The 16,165-nt window shown below is 40.8% G+C and overlaps 1 protein-coding gene across 2 annotated transcripts in view; it reads left to right on the top strand.

Annotated features, from left to right (window-relative positions):
• atrn (attractin) overlaps positions 1 to 16,165 on the top strand; it is a 270,882-nt gene that overhangs the window by 129,031 nt on the left and 125,686 nt on the right. For both annotated transcript variants that reach the window (XM_041812094.1, XM_041812095.1), the window contains exon 25: positions 6,128 to 6,189. In XM_041812094.1, coding sequence (XP_041668028.1) covers positions 6,128 to 6,189 — 62 coding nt within the window. The remainder of the gene's footprint in view (positions 1 to 6,127; positions 6,190 to 16,165) is intronic.

Raw genomic sequence — 16,165 nt, 5'->3', positions numbered from 1 at the left:
TGCATTGCTCCTGAGGTTGCTGAGGAGATATAGTCTGTTCTTATTACCAGTGTACTGTTTTTAAAGAATGACTAAAAGCATTCAAAATAGATGCTTAAAAATTCATAACAATGCTAATTTTTACATTTTCAGGGTAAAAACGTTCCAGTTTTACCTGTTGTTCTAGTTAATTTGTGACTTTCCTTTCTCTGGATCATGATAAACCTGAAAGGAGCACATCCCCCCTCATGCATACCAATTTTTCATATTCATATTCCAGCCTGAGCGTGCTTAACATTCAGTTTCTCTCTGTCCTTTCCTTTTTGTCAAACCTGTTGAGCCCACTCCTTTTGCTGATAACGACGCTTTCCTTCAAAACTCCAACATAGTTCAAGCGGCTGTCAGAAGCCATTAAAGGCGGAATATCTCCAGTCTTAATGCCCGCCGGCAGCCTGACAGGCCCTGCTGCGAGATACTTTGTGGCCCCTTAAGAGTCACCCTCTGCTGGGCACGTAACGAGAGCGTCACCCGAGCCCCCCGCCTCCGCCATCAGCCTGCCTCTCGGTGACAAAACACAGCGCACGGCTGACACGAGAGATTAGCCGCTACAATAACTGTTATCACACATCTTCTCAGTGAGACGGCCTGCTTGTGCTTTAAAATGGAGTTGTGCGGCGATGACATGAAACCGACACTCCTATCTGAGCTGGTTCTTGTGTTGACAAAGTGAGCTTCGTCACTGATGGGGGATCTTATTTGATTAGAAAGGAACATTTAGTACCTTTAATCACTTGAAGACGGCTTTGTCAGGCAGAGCAATGCCAGCTTTAAGTGCATCAGCTGACGAGGCATCTTTGATAAATCTAAGCTTTGCTTTTCAATTGCTGCCACTCATAGTTTCAGACATTATCATATAGTTTTTCTTAAAGCCTTTTTTCTACCTCTCATTTAAATTCTTGAGCACAGGGAGTGGAATATATCCAACAAAAGAGTTTCTCTTAACTGTAAGACCGACTGATTTCTAGGAACCTCACAATAAAGTCTATTTCTCTGTATTGCTTTGGGAAGATTAAGAGAGGACTTTTTATACTTTAATCCTCCTTGTCTTGAAGAAGCACCAAAAGATGCTGAATATTTAAAAAGTTCAGCACCTTCTTTTGAAGATTCTGCACCTGCAATAATAAAAAGTCTGAAAAAAAATTAAGAAAGAAGGAATATTTGTGTTGAGATTTTATCTTTACATTGCTACTGCTACATTTTCTATGCCCTGCAGTTGACAAAAACACCAAAGTGATGAGTAGATAAATTATGTTATTACATAATCTTGGAATCATTTAATGCAATACTGTGCAAACATGCAGAAATTGCTGCGTCAAGCCACATAAAAATTTTTTAAGACATAATCTTGGTCTCTGGGTACATTTTAAATTTTCATTTCATGATAAAATCTTAATGTAATTTTTTTTCAATTGCTAAAAATGGGGAAAAAAATTGCAGAAGACAAATGACCATGCAAATCAGGCAAAGAAAGCTGGTAAGAAACTGTGTTTTAAGGAGACTCTGATAAAAGAAATTAATATCACCCTCAAAAAGTGTTTCATTTCTACAAACATAAGAAAATACCTCATTATTAAGGCGGTCAAAATCCATTACATTACTCTTTATCAATTAAGGTTCACAATTAGTGCACTAGATTTTTGAAAATTGCTATTAATCCCATGCTTTATTGTCCCTTTGAATAAACTTTGCAAAAGCAATTTCAGTGTAATCTCATAATCTCAACTTTTTTCTTATAATTTAGCATTTTTTCCTCGTATTTCTGATTTCCATCTCATTGTTTTGATTTTTATCTCATAAGTTCAACTGTAATCTCATAATTTTGACCTTTCATCTCATAGTTTTGACTTTTATCTAATTTTGACTTTTTCTCATAGTTTTAAGTCTTATCTAATAATTTTGACTTTTTTCATAATCTTGACTGTTTTCTCATATTTCTGACTTCTATCTCATAATTATGACTTTTATCTCATAATTTGGACTTTTTATCTTATAATTTTGACTTGATTATGACTTTTTGTTTTTCTTTTTTTCTTTTTTTTTTTTTTTTTTTTAAATTGCTTCACTTTCACATTTTCTTTCTTAAGTGGCGGTAATGGGCTTCCATAAGACTGTGCACCACAGGGTTGATGTGTTACAAGCTTTTTAAGACAATAAAGTCACGGTGAGACAAAATGGTTAAAAAATAGGTGAAGGTGGGAGCGCAGATAGTCAAGTGGTTTAAGGCGCTACCCATATCCGCAGGCGACCTGGGTTCGAATTCGGCCTGTGGCCCTTTACCGCATGTCTCTCCCCACTCTCTTCCCTGTTTCCGAATCTATCCACTGTCCTTCCTCTATCAAATAAAGGCATTAAAAAGCCCAAAAATAAATCTTAAAAAAAAAACAAATGGGTGAAGGCTTGAGGGGTTAACCGGTTTTTACATATATATATATATATATATATATATATATACACACACCACCCAAAATAAGGTTTATGCCACAGCTGGTCTAAATTAACAGCACTGGAAAAAATTGGTAAAACCAACATCATTTTTAATGTTTCTGCAGTGGTTAAAACACCAAAATGTATAAGCTCTTTAAATGAAATGATATTTTTAATGCTAAAATATCATTATTATTGTTATACATGAATTTTCAAATTGACTGATTTACAAAAAAACTGAGAAAATAGTAAAGCACATTATTTTTTCTTGATTAATATGTCAAATTATAGTTATTTACTTGCATTCCTGAACAGAAAAATTAGTTTTAGTGGTTGAATGTTATGCTTGATTATTTTCTGACTTCTCAGAAAAGCCCAGTGAGCCGGCTCAAATTTGGGTATAAAAAGGTGAATTCAGTTTGAAATTCCTCATTCCTGTTCAAAATGGTAAAACGTGGAGAGCTGACTGAAAATAAAGAGTCCGCATTAAAGCACTTCATAACTCTGGATGGTCTCTGAGACTGGTGGTCTAATAAATTTGTTAAGCACTGTATATATATATAAGGTTTTACAGTTTATAGCTCTGTCTTAAAACTTTTGATGGATTTTAGTTGTGTTTTTCCAAAACTGTTGGATGCTTCATTTGCATTCCTCTCTTGCATTCCCCCCTACGTTTAAAGGGGGAGCTTTGGAGGCTTCAAAAATACAGCTGCTCTTTGTGTTTTTAGCCACTAAATCACAGGTTCTTTTACTTCCAAAAAGATGAGTTCAGTCAAGTAAAACCTCATTAAATGAACACTGTAGGGTAATTCTGTGACTCACTCTTGTATTTACAGTCGGCCTAACTATTCCTGCATCGCTCGTTGGTCAAGGCCACAGATGTAAAACAAACCTGCAGAAAAACACAAGTAAAGAGGTTCAACTGACAAACTGTTTTTTTGACTCGGGGTCATTTTCTGCTCATGTTCGTCAACTTTAGGGGGCAGCATAAGCTGTTTACTCACTGAAATCTACACTGCCAACATGTTTTGCAAAGTTTTCTCCAGGCCTGTTGGCACCCTGAACTTCTCTTCAATGTTCAACAGTCTGGAGGAAAATTATCACATGGAGGATTCGGCGCTCAACAGTAATCAACAGCAACACATTAGCAAGCCAGATGGTGCTGACTACACAAGTAAATTAGACCTCAGGCCTTCCACAAAGCACACATAGACATGCACGCTCACCGCTGCCATCTCCACACAGAGACCCGTGTCTTTGGCCTTGTGTTGCTCCAGCCCAAAGTCACTGTGGATTAATAAACACTCTGACCCATCAAGTTTCTCCACGCTTGTATTGTAATTCTTGATCAGTATTCATGGACTAATCTGACACGCACACAGCTGGGTTTTCCATCTTTTGTCTTTTTTCCCTGCTCTCCTTTTTTTCCACTGGAATTGTATGCAAATCCCCGCTTTGCTGAGGAATAATAATCAGGAGTGGTGATAAGTTCTGGTCCAAGGTGTCACCTCAGAGGGGAGTGTGGGCTTATTCCTGCTGCAGGCTTGGGCGCAGTACTGCCATGTTACCAGAGAGAGGCAGTGTTGTGCTGCTGCCAGTGTGTATTTGCATTAGGAGGCACTGTAAGGAGAGACTGTAGGCATAAAGGTAGAAAAAAAGGAGGTAAAAGAGGAGGTGGGGGATTGGTGCGACAATGCCAATGTTACCCCTGGCAACCTTGATTAAGACAGCATGTCGTTAGTACAATTGCTCTTGTGATGATTACACGGTGAATTTTTCTGCCCACATGTCCAGGAATGAGGTTTTTTCTTCTTGTGCAGGCTGTGGGCAGCTGAGAGGACCGGCTGCTGGCTTGCTGTTGCTCTGACAGCGAGCAGTCTGGAGCTTGGGAGAGTAGACAGACTGGGAACCTCCCAGTACTTGTGAGTGAAGAGTTAGGATACCACAAGGAGTAGAAATCCCTTGGAAATCCTTAATCTTTGAGGCTGGACATAACTGAATCTGCACAAAATATGCATTAGAAACAGAGATCTGAGGAATATCCTCAAAAGTTGTAAAAGACAGAGAAATACTTCATTTTTTGGAACTTGTCTTATCCACAATGATAGACACAACATCAATTATCAATCAATAAATCTTTTTTTCCCTTGTTTCTACTTCAGACTCAGTGTTATCCCAAGATACTCTACAAAGAGGGCAGGTCTAGACCTTTGTCTTATTGTAAATAAGAACAGCCCAACATTAATCTACCATGAGCACAGCACTTTGCAACATTTAGGAAAGTTACAGTGGCAAAGAACGGCTTCCTTTAACAGGCAAACCCCACAGCAGATCAAGACTCGTGTTAAACAGCCCTCTGAGGAAGCTGTGCTGGGATTGTAAAGGGAGAGAGAGATGCAAAACAAGAGGGAGATACAGAGAGAAACAAAAGCAGGAAGAGAGAGGAGGGAGCTGCAGAAATGAGAAGAGGAAGATGCAGAAGATAGAAGAAGAGGGCAAGAAGAGGGAGATGCAGAAGAGAGAGGAGAGGGCAATGCAGAAGAGAGAATGGGGTGACGCAGAAGACGGAAAAGGGAGACGCAGAAGACAGAGAAGAGGGAGATGCAGAAAAGGGAGATGCAAAAGACAGAGAAGAGGGAGATGCAGAAAAGGGAGACGCAGAAGACGGAGAAGAGGGAGACGCAGAAGATAGAGAAGAGGGAGACGCAGAAGATAGAGATGAGGGAGATGCAGAACGGGGAGACGCAGAAGATAGAGATGAGGGAGATGCAGAACGAGGAGACGCAGAAGATAGATATGAGGGAGATGCAGAAGACAGTGAAGAGGGAGATACAGAAGAGAAAAGAGGGGGCAACATAAGAGAGAATCAAGAGATGCAGAAATGAGAGAAGAGGAAGATGCAGAGAGAGAAGAGGGGTATGCAGAAGACAGAAGAGGGAGAAACATAAGAGAGAATAGAAAGATGCCAAAAAGAGAGAAGAGGGGGATGCGGAAGAGAGTTAAGATGTGGATGTGTAAGAGAGAAGAAGGAGATGGGGAAGAGAGGAGAGGGCAATCCAGAAAAAGAAGAGAGATGCAGGAAGTGAGAAGAGGGCAATTTGATGAGAGGGGAGGGAGATGCTGAATGGAGAAGATGGAGATGCAGAAAGAGAGAAGAGGCATGTGCAGAAATATAAAAGGAGATACAGAATGAGAGAAAACAAGTAGAACAACAGCAGTGATTAAGATTTGTCCATGCCTATCCTTGAATCCATAATTTTCTTATTTTTTTTTTTTTAATCTGGTATAATGCATGGTAACAATATGTCATTTTCATCAGGGGTCGGGGGTTGAAGTGAAGTGAATCACTTCTATGATTCCCCAATACTGCTGTCATCATCTTTTGTTTTTATTTAGTTTCCTGGTTGGAAAATTCAATTTGTGCTTTAAACAAAAGAAGTGTCTTAAATATAAACATACTTTCTGCAGAACACATGCATTGTGTGCGTTTTGCACCTTTGTAAGCAGAGGCAGCTTTATTCTCCTGCTCATTTGTGTGCCCTTCAAGGTCGACTCTGCTGTAAAGCTTGCATGTTTATGAGTGTGTAATTATACTGACCTGGTCTTTAGAAATCTTACATAATGGCATATCCTACCTCTGATTGTCATCCTTTCTCTCTTCCAGATTGCCTTCTCGCAGCACAGTAACTTCATGGATCTGGTGCAGTTCTTCGTCACGTTCTTCAGGTGAGCCTCCCCTCCCTCCTCCTCCTCCTCCTTCTCCACCACCTCCTCCCTTCTGTCACTTCGCTTACTCCAAACCACACATGTGTTAGTGTTAAAGCAGCAGCAGTCACGTTCAATATCCCTGTGTGAGCCTACGTGTGAGTGTGATGCAGTGTGAACTGCAGTGATGGATCATCGAGGCGGCTCCGTTGTGCCTGTGCACCAGTCATTACTATGAAGAAGCGCTGCAGCTCAATGGTTTATCGGAGCTGGTTAGCGGTCAGCACACACACAAAATGACTCCCAGTGTCTTGTTTATTTACTCACATCGTGCACACACAATCACAGACCCTGACTTCATGGCATCTCTGCCAACCCACAAGAAAACAAAGAAAACAGAGATGTATAAACCATGCAACAGCTCGGGAAACATGCATATAAACTAACTTAGCTCAGATGAGCATAACAATAGATATTATAAAAATGAAAACAATCCTTATATATACCGCTGTCAGATAGATTTTATGCTGATTTGTCTGCTAGAGCATTCTGTTGTCTCTGATTAACTGGTTGCTGCTTTAGTAACAGACACTTGATACGCACATAAATTAGGGCTGTCAGCATTGCTACATTAATGCTGACTTTGTGAACAGAGAGCCGGCTTGTCCTGGATGACCTGAGTGGTCTGGATGGTTCATGGTGTATCAGAAAAAAACTATTTTTCACCAAAAAATTGGCATGGAATGGATTTTTTCAGCACCATTATGATTGGTCAAAGCTCCTGCTTTGTGTTGCACATACCAATACCCATAACCGATGCCTCTTTTTGCATAGAAGAGTGATATGTGACAGACAACAGCATGGTTTGAGTCAGCAATGAGGTAAAACATTTGTCCAGTTCTCTCCAGGTTTAATGTGTGTAATAACAGCAACATGCAGCAAGCGTGCTCACTTTGCACAGCGTCCTGCCAGGGGCTTTAACACAAGCTGTGTGGTGAGTCATATAACAGCTTAAACAACTGGTAACAGGTGTGATGTAGCTGCTTGTTTTAAGCCTGTGATGTGTCAAAGAAGCAGGCTGTGGTGTTAAACAAGGTTTAAGAAGCAGCTGTAAATGCAGTAGCTCCGTACACTAATGGAAATAAGAACACACCTCCCACTAAATACAGGAAGTTTTGAGCAGTGTCAGGTGAATTTGCTCAATCTTCTGGCCACTGGGTCAGGTAAAAAGAAGCAACATAACAGTGTGATTTGGGGCAGAAGTTCCTGAATCTGCTTGCTCCTACCGACTTTATAAGCAGAGCGGATCGGAGCACTCTCACTCACCAAAGAGCCCCTCCTCCTCCTCGTTGTGTCAGAGCTAGTATCAAATGTGTATAGTCTGTAGCATGCTGGGTTGACTTGACTCAAGAGTGTATTGCTGCAGCCTATAGACCTAACCTCTCAGACCGCATAGCTCCATAGCTCAGTGTTTTACATTGCAAACTTTGTTGCAGGGGATTCAGGGTTTGACTCCTGGTCAGGGCTCAATGAGTATCCAACGTGGGCAAGGTTCTTAACACCAGGAACAACTGTCCCAGATGTATGTCGCAACCTGTTCCCAACCTGGACCCCCTTTTGGGGGTGTCGCCAGAGATTTTAGGGGGACGGAGGCTCTGTCTGCCTTGAGGCTGCTAAATTTGAAAACCTTTGTGTGGGGCTGTTTTATATAGATTTGAACAAAATTTGATGTTAATTTTAACATCCATGTATGACCTTTTGTTTGTGTTGGTCCTCAGCTCCTCTATGATACAAGTAAGAGGGGCTCATAGGAATATAGGTTTGGGAACCACTGCTCTAGCCTGATACCCTGAAAGCAATGAAGCAGCAATCCCAACAGCTTTGTGATTTTCAAAACAAAAGCTTGCTTTAGATCCTTGGATTTCGACACTCAATCCATTTTTTTGTTGCAAAGGTTAAAAAAACTGTCTTTATATATTTATTATGTATCTGATATTTCACATTAAACTGAGAGAATTAGCACATATTGTACTGTGGTTGTAATTATTCTATTTTGTTTGTTTTATAGACTTAAATTGATTTAAGATTGCTTACAGACTGACACTTAAAGGTCTGGTTGCAGTTAAATCTGTATTTTGATGACCTGGCTGAAATTTAGACACTCACTGGCCTCATAATTGTAAGAATAGTATTTTATTCTCTTTGTGAGCAAGAAGGCGAGCATGCTGGAACTTCTTTCAATGTTTAAAAGAATAATAGAAGTCTTGGATATTAAACTATGCCACATTAAATTCTGGCTGGTAGATTTTCTAACCCACCAACCACAGGGGCAGCAAGGTTAAAAAGTTAGTTTCCCATCCCCCTCCACCTTTCAGAAAATGTGTGCTGAAACAAGCCACTTTCTCAGATATTCCCCTCATGATGTCATGTGGGGAGTTAGCCCTTCCCACAGTTTCAGTTGGCCCTCCCTGCTTGGAAGTAAGTTCCACCCTCCTGTCCTGATCTTTCTCTCAGCCCAGAGCCACATCCATCTCCTGAGAGGGGCGTGGTCAGGGGTGGAGTCAGACAGCTCAGTAACATTTAAAGCTACAGGCATTGACGCAAGTCGTTCAGAGCAGGGCTGAAACAGAGGGGTTTTTAAGAGATGCAAAAATCCAATACCAGAGTGTTTTTTCCAAAACAGACCTCACAGGCATGTTTTGGGGACCTCTGAGACCAATATACACATGTTTCAAGGGGTGAAATATGTCCCCTTTAAATCCATGGTAAATGCTGTTTCCAACAAGTTTTTCACAATAAAAGTCTGTAGTTGTTATTGTAGTTATTTTATTTTTTCTCCTTCCTCTCTCTTATCCCATCTCTCTCGGGATCTTTTTGTAAACAACTACATCAGGAAATGTGTCGTAGCTTGACACATCTCAGCAGGAGATAAATGAAACTTGTGGTCACAGAAATGATCACAGAGAGACTTATAGAATAATTTTTTCTGATCTGAGCCACAGACGTGAGTTCAGCATGCCATCACAGGCTTGTTTTAGAGAATGCATTCAAATGCTGGCTCTTTTAATGTTGTAACACTGTGATTTGATACTGTTAACGTAAAGGGCAAAGGCATTGCTGTGATGTGAATTCTATTTTGTTTTCTATTTCTGCTGATTCAACATGGAGTCAAATCTTCCATTTAATCTAAAGGAGATAGAAGTGGATTTCTCTTCTATCACATGCATTTCAGCATGATTCATCCTGACATACAGCTCTTGGTGTCTTTTAAAAACATAAAAATCCTGAGTAGAATTTAAAAGCACGCTCTTAAAGGCTTGTTGGCAGAGCTGCTTTTGCTAACCTGGCAGAGCTGCTCACACGTGCACATGAGCCGAGCTGTGATGAATCCTCGGGCCTGCATGCTTCTTCTTCAGGATCTGCTGTAATGTGTTATCGATTCAAAAATAAGTGGGGACGAAAGTTTGGTTGACACGTGTGTTTCATATACCTGACTACATGTGTGCTTTTTTTATCCTCTTGTGTACATGTGTTTGTGCCTACAACCCAGGAGAGAATTAAATACTTTTTCATGTTTCTGAGGATGAAATGGCTACTCTCCTTCATGTTGCTTTATTGATCCAGCAGACATGCACAGGTTTGAAAGGTATTTTCTTTTCTTACCCACCTTTCGCCAACACAGTCATGTTCAGTAACTGTATGTCTCCGCATCGACTGAACAAATCACCCGACACTGAGGTTTATTTTGGAAGGTATTCAGCATCAAAGCTGCAGGACTACAAGTGGAGCTACACGGCTCACTCTTTGCATACAAATGCCGACCCTGCAGTTAGCCGCTCGTCATGCTCTATGTTTATATACACGCGTCAGCATTTGTGTGTTTATGTGTCAGCATTCAACCCATGCAGCCTGAGCCTGCTGTGTGCAGGAATCACAGAAATCTATACACAAGACAACCTCTCTCTCACCTTACTGTGTCATTCACTCCATCCATGTACCTCTCCATAATCCTCCCTCTTTCCTTCTTTCTTTTTCCTTCCTTTTTATCTTTAGCTGTCTTCTTTTGATGTCTGTTCCTCTTAAGTTTTTCTTTTCATTTTCTCTCCTTGCTCCATTCGTTTTGACCCACAGCTTTCTTTTTCTCGTTCTATGCACCACATCCCTCACTTCACCTTCATACTCCCTATTCTTTCTTTCTTTCTTTGTTTCTTTCTTTCTTTCTAAGTCAAATACGCATGTGGAGGTTTCTGTGTGACTTTGTACCATTCATTTTGTAGAGCCTTTATGAGGTCAGGCACTGATGTTGGACAACACGGCCTAGTTCGCAATCTCTGTTCCCTATCATCCCAAATTGCTTGTTGGGGTTAAGGACAGGCCTCTGTGCAGGACAGTCAAGTTCTTCCACTCCAAACTCATCAGACCATGTCTTTATAGTCCTGGCTTTGTGCTCTGGGGCACAGTCATGTTGGAATAAAAAAGAGCCTTCCCCAAACTTTTGCCACACAGTTGGAAGCATAGCACTGTCCAAAATGTCTTGGTATGATGAAGCATAAAGAAGACAAAAGGCCTAACCCAAACCCTGAAAAACAGCCCCATACAATTATCCCTCCTCCACCAAACTTCTTCTTTTGCAGCTGCAGCCTCCACTCTTCTTGGAAGGCTTTCCACAAGATTGTTTCTGTGGGAATGTATGCCCATTTCTTTGGTAGAACATTAATGAGGTCAGGCGCTGAAGTTTGACCAGAAGGCCTGGCTCGCAGTTTCCATTCCAGTTCATCCCAAAGGTGCTTGATGGGGTTGAGGTCAGGGCTCTGTGCAGGCAAGTCAAGTTATTCCATGCCAAACTCATCAAATCATGTCTATATAGTCCTTGTTGCCACAAAGTTGGAATAAAGCATAGCATTGTCCAAAACATCTTGGATCTTACTGCCAAACAGAGAAGCGTGATTCTTCACTCCACAGAACATTTTCACTCCTCCACAGTCCAGTGTCAGTGTGCTTTACACCTCTTCAACCAACGCTTGGGATTGGACTTGGTGATTTGAGGCTTGCATGCAGCTGCTCAGCCATAGAAACCTATTTAATGAAGCTCCCGCTGCACAGTTATTGTTTACATTAATGCCAGTTGGAAGTTCAGAACTCTTCAGCTATGGAATCAGCAGAGAGTTGCTGACTTTCCTGCACCATGCACTTTAGCAGTTGTTGACCCCACTCTGTGATTTTACGTGGTCTTCCACTTCATAGCTGAGTTGCTCTTATTCCTAAATGCTTCCACTTTCTGATGATATCATTTAGAGTTGACAGTGAAATATCCAGCAATGACTGTATTATTGCAAAGGTGGCATCCATCACAGTACCACGCTTGAAGTCACTGAGGTCTTCAGAACAACCCATTTAGGATCACAAATGTTTGCAAATGGAGACTGCATGGTTTGAGGCTTATTTTTTAAACCTGTGGTAACAGGTCTGATTGAAACACCTGGATTCAATAATTAACAGGTGTGGCCAAATACTTTTGTCCATATAGTCTATTACATATACCACTGCTAGTGCTAAAAATATATTTAAATTGTCTTTCATTATGTCATTTAGAGCAGCACTATCACATTTTAACTATCCACATTATAACTATCAAAATACCTCAAAGTTCACTCCTCTGTGCCTTCTGTGTTTGCACGCTGCCCTGCAGTCTCATGCCCTTATATAGGCAAAAAAGGGGTCTTTCTCTATGCTAACTAGGAGAAATATGCACATGCTTTCAGGTTAAGAGCACCTGGAATTTGTTAGCATAAGAGCAAAAGTATGAAGAGCTCATTAGTCATGAATCCAGGGAGCCACTTGGTATTTTTTTACAATAAAATAATTTGTGTTTCTATTATCTTTTAGGGGTTAAAATGAGTTTGGAAATATTTGAAAAAATCCAATATCGTGCAACCTCAGGGGTGTAACTAGGAATTTTGGGCCCACAGAAAGAATATTGCACAGAGCCCCCTTTAACCGGCCAGCCAAGCAACAAATGTTGCGCCATCTTTCTACATATCTACGCATTTCACTGTTTTCTGAACCGTAATCTCTGATATATTAGCTGTATTTTTACTATGGCTAAATTAAATTTACTTGCATTATTTTGCAGCACTGGACTACACCATTTGGACATTTTTAAGGAAAGAGTAGGAGCCCCCCAGTATTTTATTTCACTCTTTTTGATACAAATTTCAGTCTGTTGACAAATTTATTTAGTTGCTTTTGATTCAATAATGACACTAATCAGTACCCTTTCCCCCTGTTCTGTGCCCATGTGCAACCCTAATTTCTTTTTTTAAACATCATTTTCTGTCCCTAATTTGCTCTTTCCTCCTCTCTCTTTTCATCTCTTGGTCTCAGGCTCCCCTTTCTCTTTCTTGCCCCCTTGATTCCTTTACTCTTTCTGTTTCCATCTCCTCATTTCCTCCCTCCTAGCTCAGTTTTTCTTCCTCCCACCATCCCCTCTGTCTTGCTCTGAATCCCACTGCTCATTTTTTTTTTTTTTTTATTTGCCTGCCACTGATTCAGCACAGACCCCAAAGTTAGCGAGCTCGCAGCCTCATCCCTGTTTGCTTCTGCGTCTTTGGGCGCTGCATTGTTTGTGTTGCGGGGGAGGAGAAGGATGCTAATTAACGTGGAAATTGTTTGCTCTTCTCCACTCTGACTTTCTCTCTATCATAATCTCACTCTTTATTCGCTCTTTACCTTGTGGGGACAGATGACGGTGGTGCCATCCCGTTATCTGCAGCTCCAGCAAAGATCCCCTCAAGCCCCCTTGAGATGCACTAAACATCAGCACTAACAACAATAAGATGCATTCATATATTCATGTCCATCTGTCCAGCAGCTCCTCACCTTACATATTATATTGAATCATTGCTTTTAAGTGTGAATTTCCACCCTTGTTTAAATTCAAGTGCAGTCCTGAAATGACAGCAAATATTTATGGAAAACATTTCATGATTTACAAATTGAATGTCATGTCTACTTGTGCAAATTTAATGTTGTCTTCCAAGGCCTGGAAAAAGCCCTGGAGAAGGTGAAATTTCCCAAACATTTTTGGAAATGCAATGAAAATGTATTCTTGAGTTGTTTTTTCTTTCACTGAAGCTGTCATGTTTTTAATTTAAAAGTTGGCTGCTGCCAAAGCAAGCACCCTTTGAAGTAAAAATGACCTGAATGACAAATTTTCTTGGCTACATAAGTCCAAACTGCTGGATGCAGAGAGCTGAAAGAGCCATCATAAAATGCAACTATTTAACATAGCACGCTGGGACGTATTTGTCATGGAAATATTAATGCAGTTGTGGCTATTTTTGAAGTTGGACTTCATACTTCATATGGCTTAATTCACTCTCTCAGCTGAAGAGCTATGAGGAAGAAAAAGTTTGTTCTGGAAGTTTATCTTGTTTATGTTCAGTGTGGGCTCAGCAAAGGTGCAAATAAAAAGTGACTCATCTTATAGAGGTCACATCTTTGTCCATCTTATAGAATAGGAAATGTTGAAATAGACACATAAAGGACTAGGGATGGCTCAATCATGTTTTCTGCTGTGACTTATGTTGATAATCTCTGAGTTAAATCGGCTGATACCAGCATGGATCATACCTCCAGTTTTGATATAGCAGCTGGTCAGTCTACTTAGCTTTGTAGTGCACTGGACCTCCTACAGGTGGCAGTGTAACCTTGCAGAAGGAGTCATCCTTATTCAGTCAATAACATAATTTTACTTCTTCACCCAACAGAGCAGTCCAAACACCTCCCAAAGAGCAATACAACACGCATCCTAGCCAGCATGTCCATGTGGGCCCCATATGTGGGCTGCAACATGGGTCCCATTTGGGTTTGTCCATGGTGGCCCACCTGTGATCGCCCACATGAACTGCAAGCGTGGATCAGCCCACGTGAGATCCATATAGGCCCCCTCTAGAGAGCCCTGCGATTGCCCCTCTTTATTACAAGTAGGATCTATCTTGGATCTCTTGAGATCTATCAAATCACTCAACAATTAGACACTGATGGTTGCTATGGAGAATTTGGCCATCAGTGTTAGATAACCCCATTCATATGCATTAACACACCACTGCCAGTGGGATCAAACCCACAACCTTCTGATTGCGAGATGACCAACTTTACCTACTTAGCCACAGTTGCCTCTCAAATACATGTCACTATATATCAATTTTGATAGTTAAATCAATTTTATCCCGTTGCTTTTGAAATGGTTTGGAATTTTTGGCATACTATTTTCATGGTGATTTTACCATGACTGCCTTGAGTGAATTAGGATTACTGAGTTGCTGCAGCAGAGTTGACAGATGTTGATTAAGTTTACAGTTGAAGGAGCTGCATTTCAGTTTAATTTGATTAACAGTGCAATGCAATAGACTTGGTAACTTGAGCTTGTAGCATTTTTCAAGTCGTCTGACTTCTCGAAGCTCATTTTAGTCTTACCCTTTTGCACCCATTCACTCCATATTCACACACTTCAAAGGCTGCCATCGGAATTAACTAATCTCATTCATACGAGGTCTTTTCCACATAACCGTTATGGCCATCAATGCTTCGAGGTCACTTTAACGTATGCATTTACCAGGGGGCAGTTAACAAAAAACCAGCAGATGCCAGTGGTTGGAAAACTGCATGATGGACCGCGCACTTTACTCAACCAAAACAAGGTAGAGGGGAAACTCATGCAGGGTAACATGGACTATAGTTTCACCAACTGTAGGATTAAGTAAATCAAGATCCTGAATTACGCTGGGTTTCATCAAAGCCCCCAAACTCAGGAGTTTGGCATGAGGCTTGCAAGCTGTGCAGTAAACAAGGTAAAACACAGCAGCAACACTGCACACAACACCAGACTAATTAGCAGTTTGCGACAGCAGCTAGGCTTACCAGGCTAGTCTGTGCTGTCCCCGATCAGCAGTAAAAACACTATTAAGTCCGAATCTCCCTCAACTTCTAAACAAGATCAGGAGGTTTTAAGCAGCATCTCGATTCATTACAGAAACAGAGGTGCAATCTTATGCAGATGTAAAGCAAAAAAATAAAAAATATTCTTATAAATACAAGTGGGCTTATAATAAAGTGAAACTGGAATATAATCATGAACAGTATGAAAAACAGCAGCAAAATGGACAACAGAGTGGGACATTTTAAGTCTAAAATGTTAATTGTTTTAAAGTTGAAGAGCCTTAAAACCATATCTTTTCTGTTATCCTCTACAATACAGAACAGCAGCTGTGGTGAATTCAGTGCAATTCGTGTTTCTTACGTCTTGCCTATCATCCCAAATCTACAAGTTTGTTGATGTGTATCATATCATGAGGCTATGAAAAATACCCATTCCTAACTCATCTGCATCTGTGCATATTTGCATGCAGCTGCAACTGACACAGCAGTGCAACCTTCCAGTTGAGAGATGACCAACTGCCTACTGATCCACAACTGCCCTGATGGTTGGAATAACTACACTACAATGCTGAAACAATGCTTTTCCCATTCCACCGGAGTGTTAACCACTAGAGAGACTGGGTTTGATGATCATTAAGAAGCATTGACTTCTATCTACCAGTCACATATCTTTAATAAAAACTGTCTCATAATGATCGGTTGCTGGTCTGTCGGGGCATCTCTTTAATCGACTTTAACGTCCTAGTCAGCCAAGTGTTGATACTTGAGTGAAATAGCTCTTTCTGCAGAATTAACCACTTTACAGCAGTGTGGGCAAAACAAGAAAGACGTGTTCTGCTGTAACTATAATCCTGTAAAGGCAAGGTCAAGAGTGGATGATGAAACTGTCAAGTTTTCAGACACCATTTGACTTCTCTGACCTGCGGAGGGATTCTGCCTCTTTGTTGTGGGCACCGAGTTTATTTCTAGGTTTTATTTTTGATGGATACGTCAAAGTAACGGAGGAAAAACAGTTTCTGAAGCACTCTTCTAGAACACTGACCACGCTTTGGGCCGC

Source organism: Cheilinus undulatus, linkage group 18 (assembly GCF_018320785.1).
Source record: "Cheilinus undulatus linkage group 18, ASM1832078v1, whole genome shotgun sequence".
Taxonomy (NCBI): Eukaryota; Metazoa; Chordata; class Actinopteri; order Labriformes; family Labridae; genus Cheilinus; species Cheilinus undulatus.
Note: the sequence above shows the minus strand (reverse complement) of the source record. Positions and strands in the feature narration are given on the sequence as shown.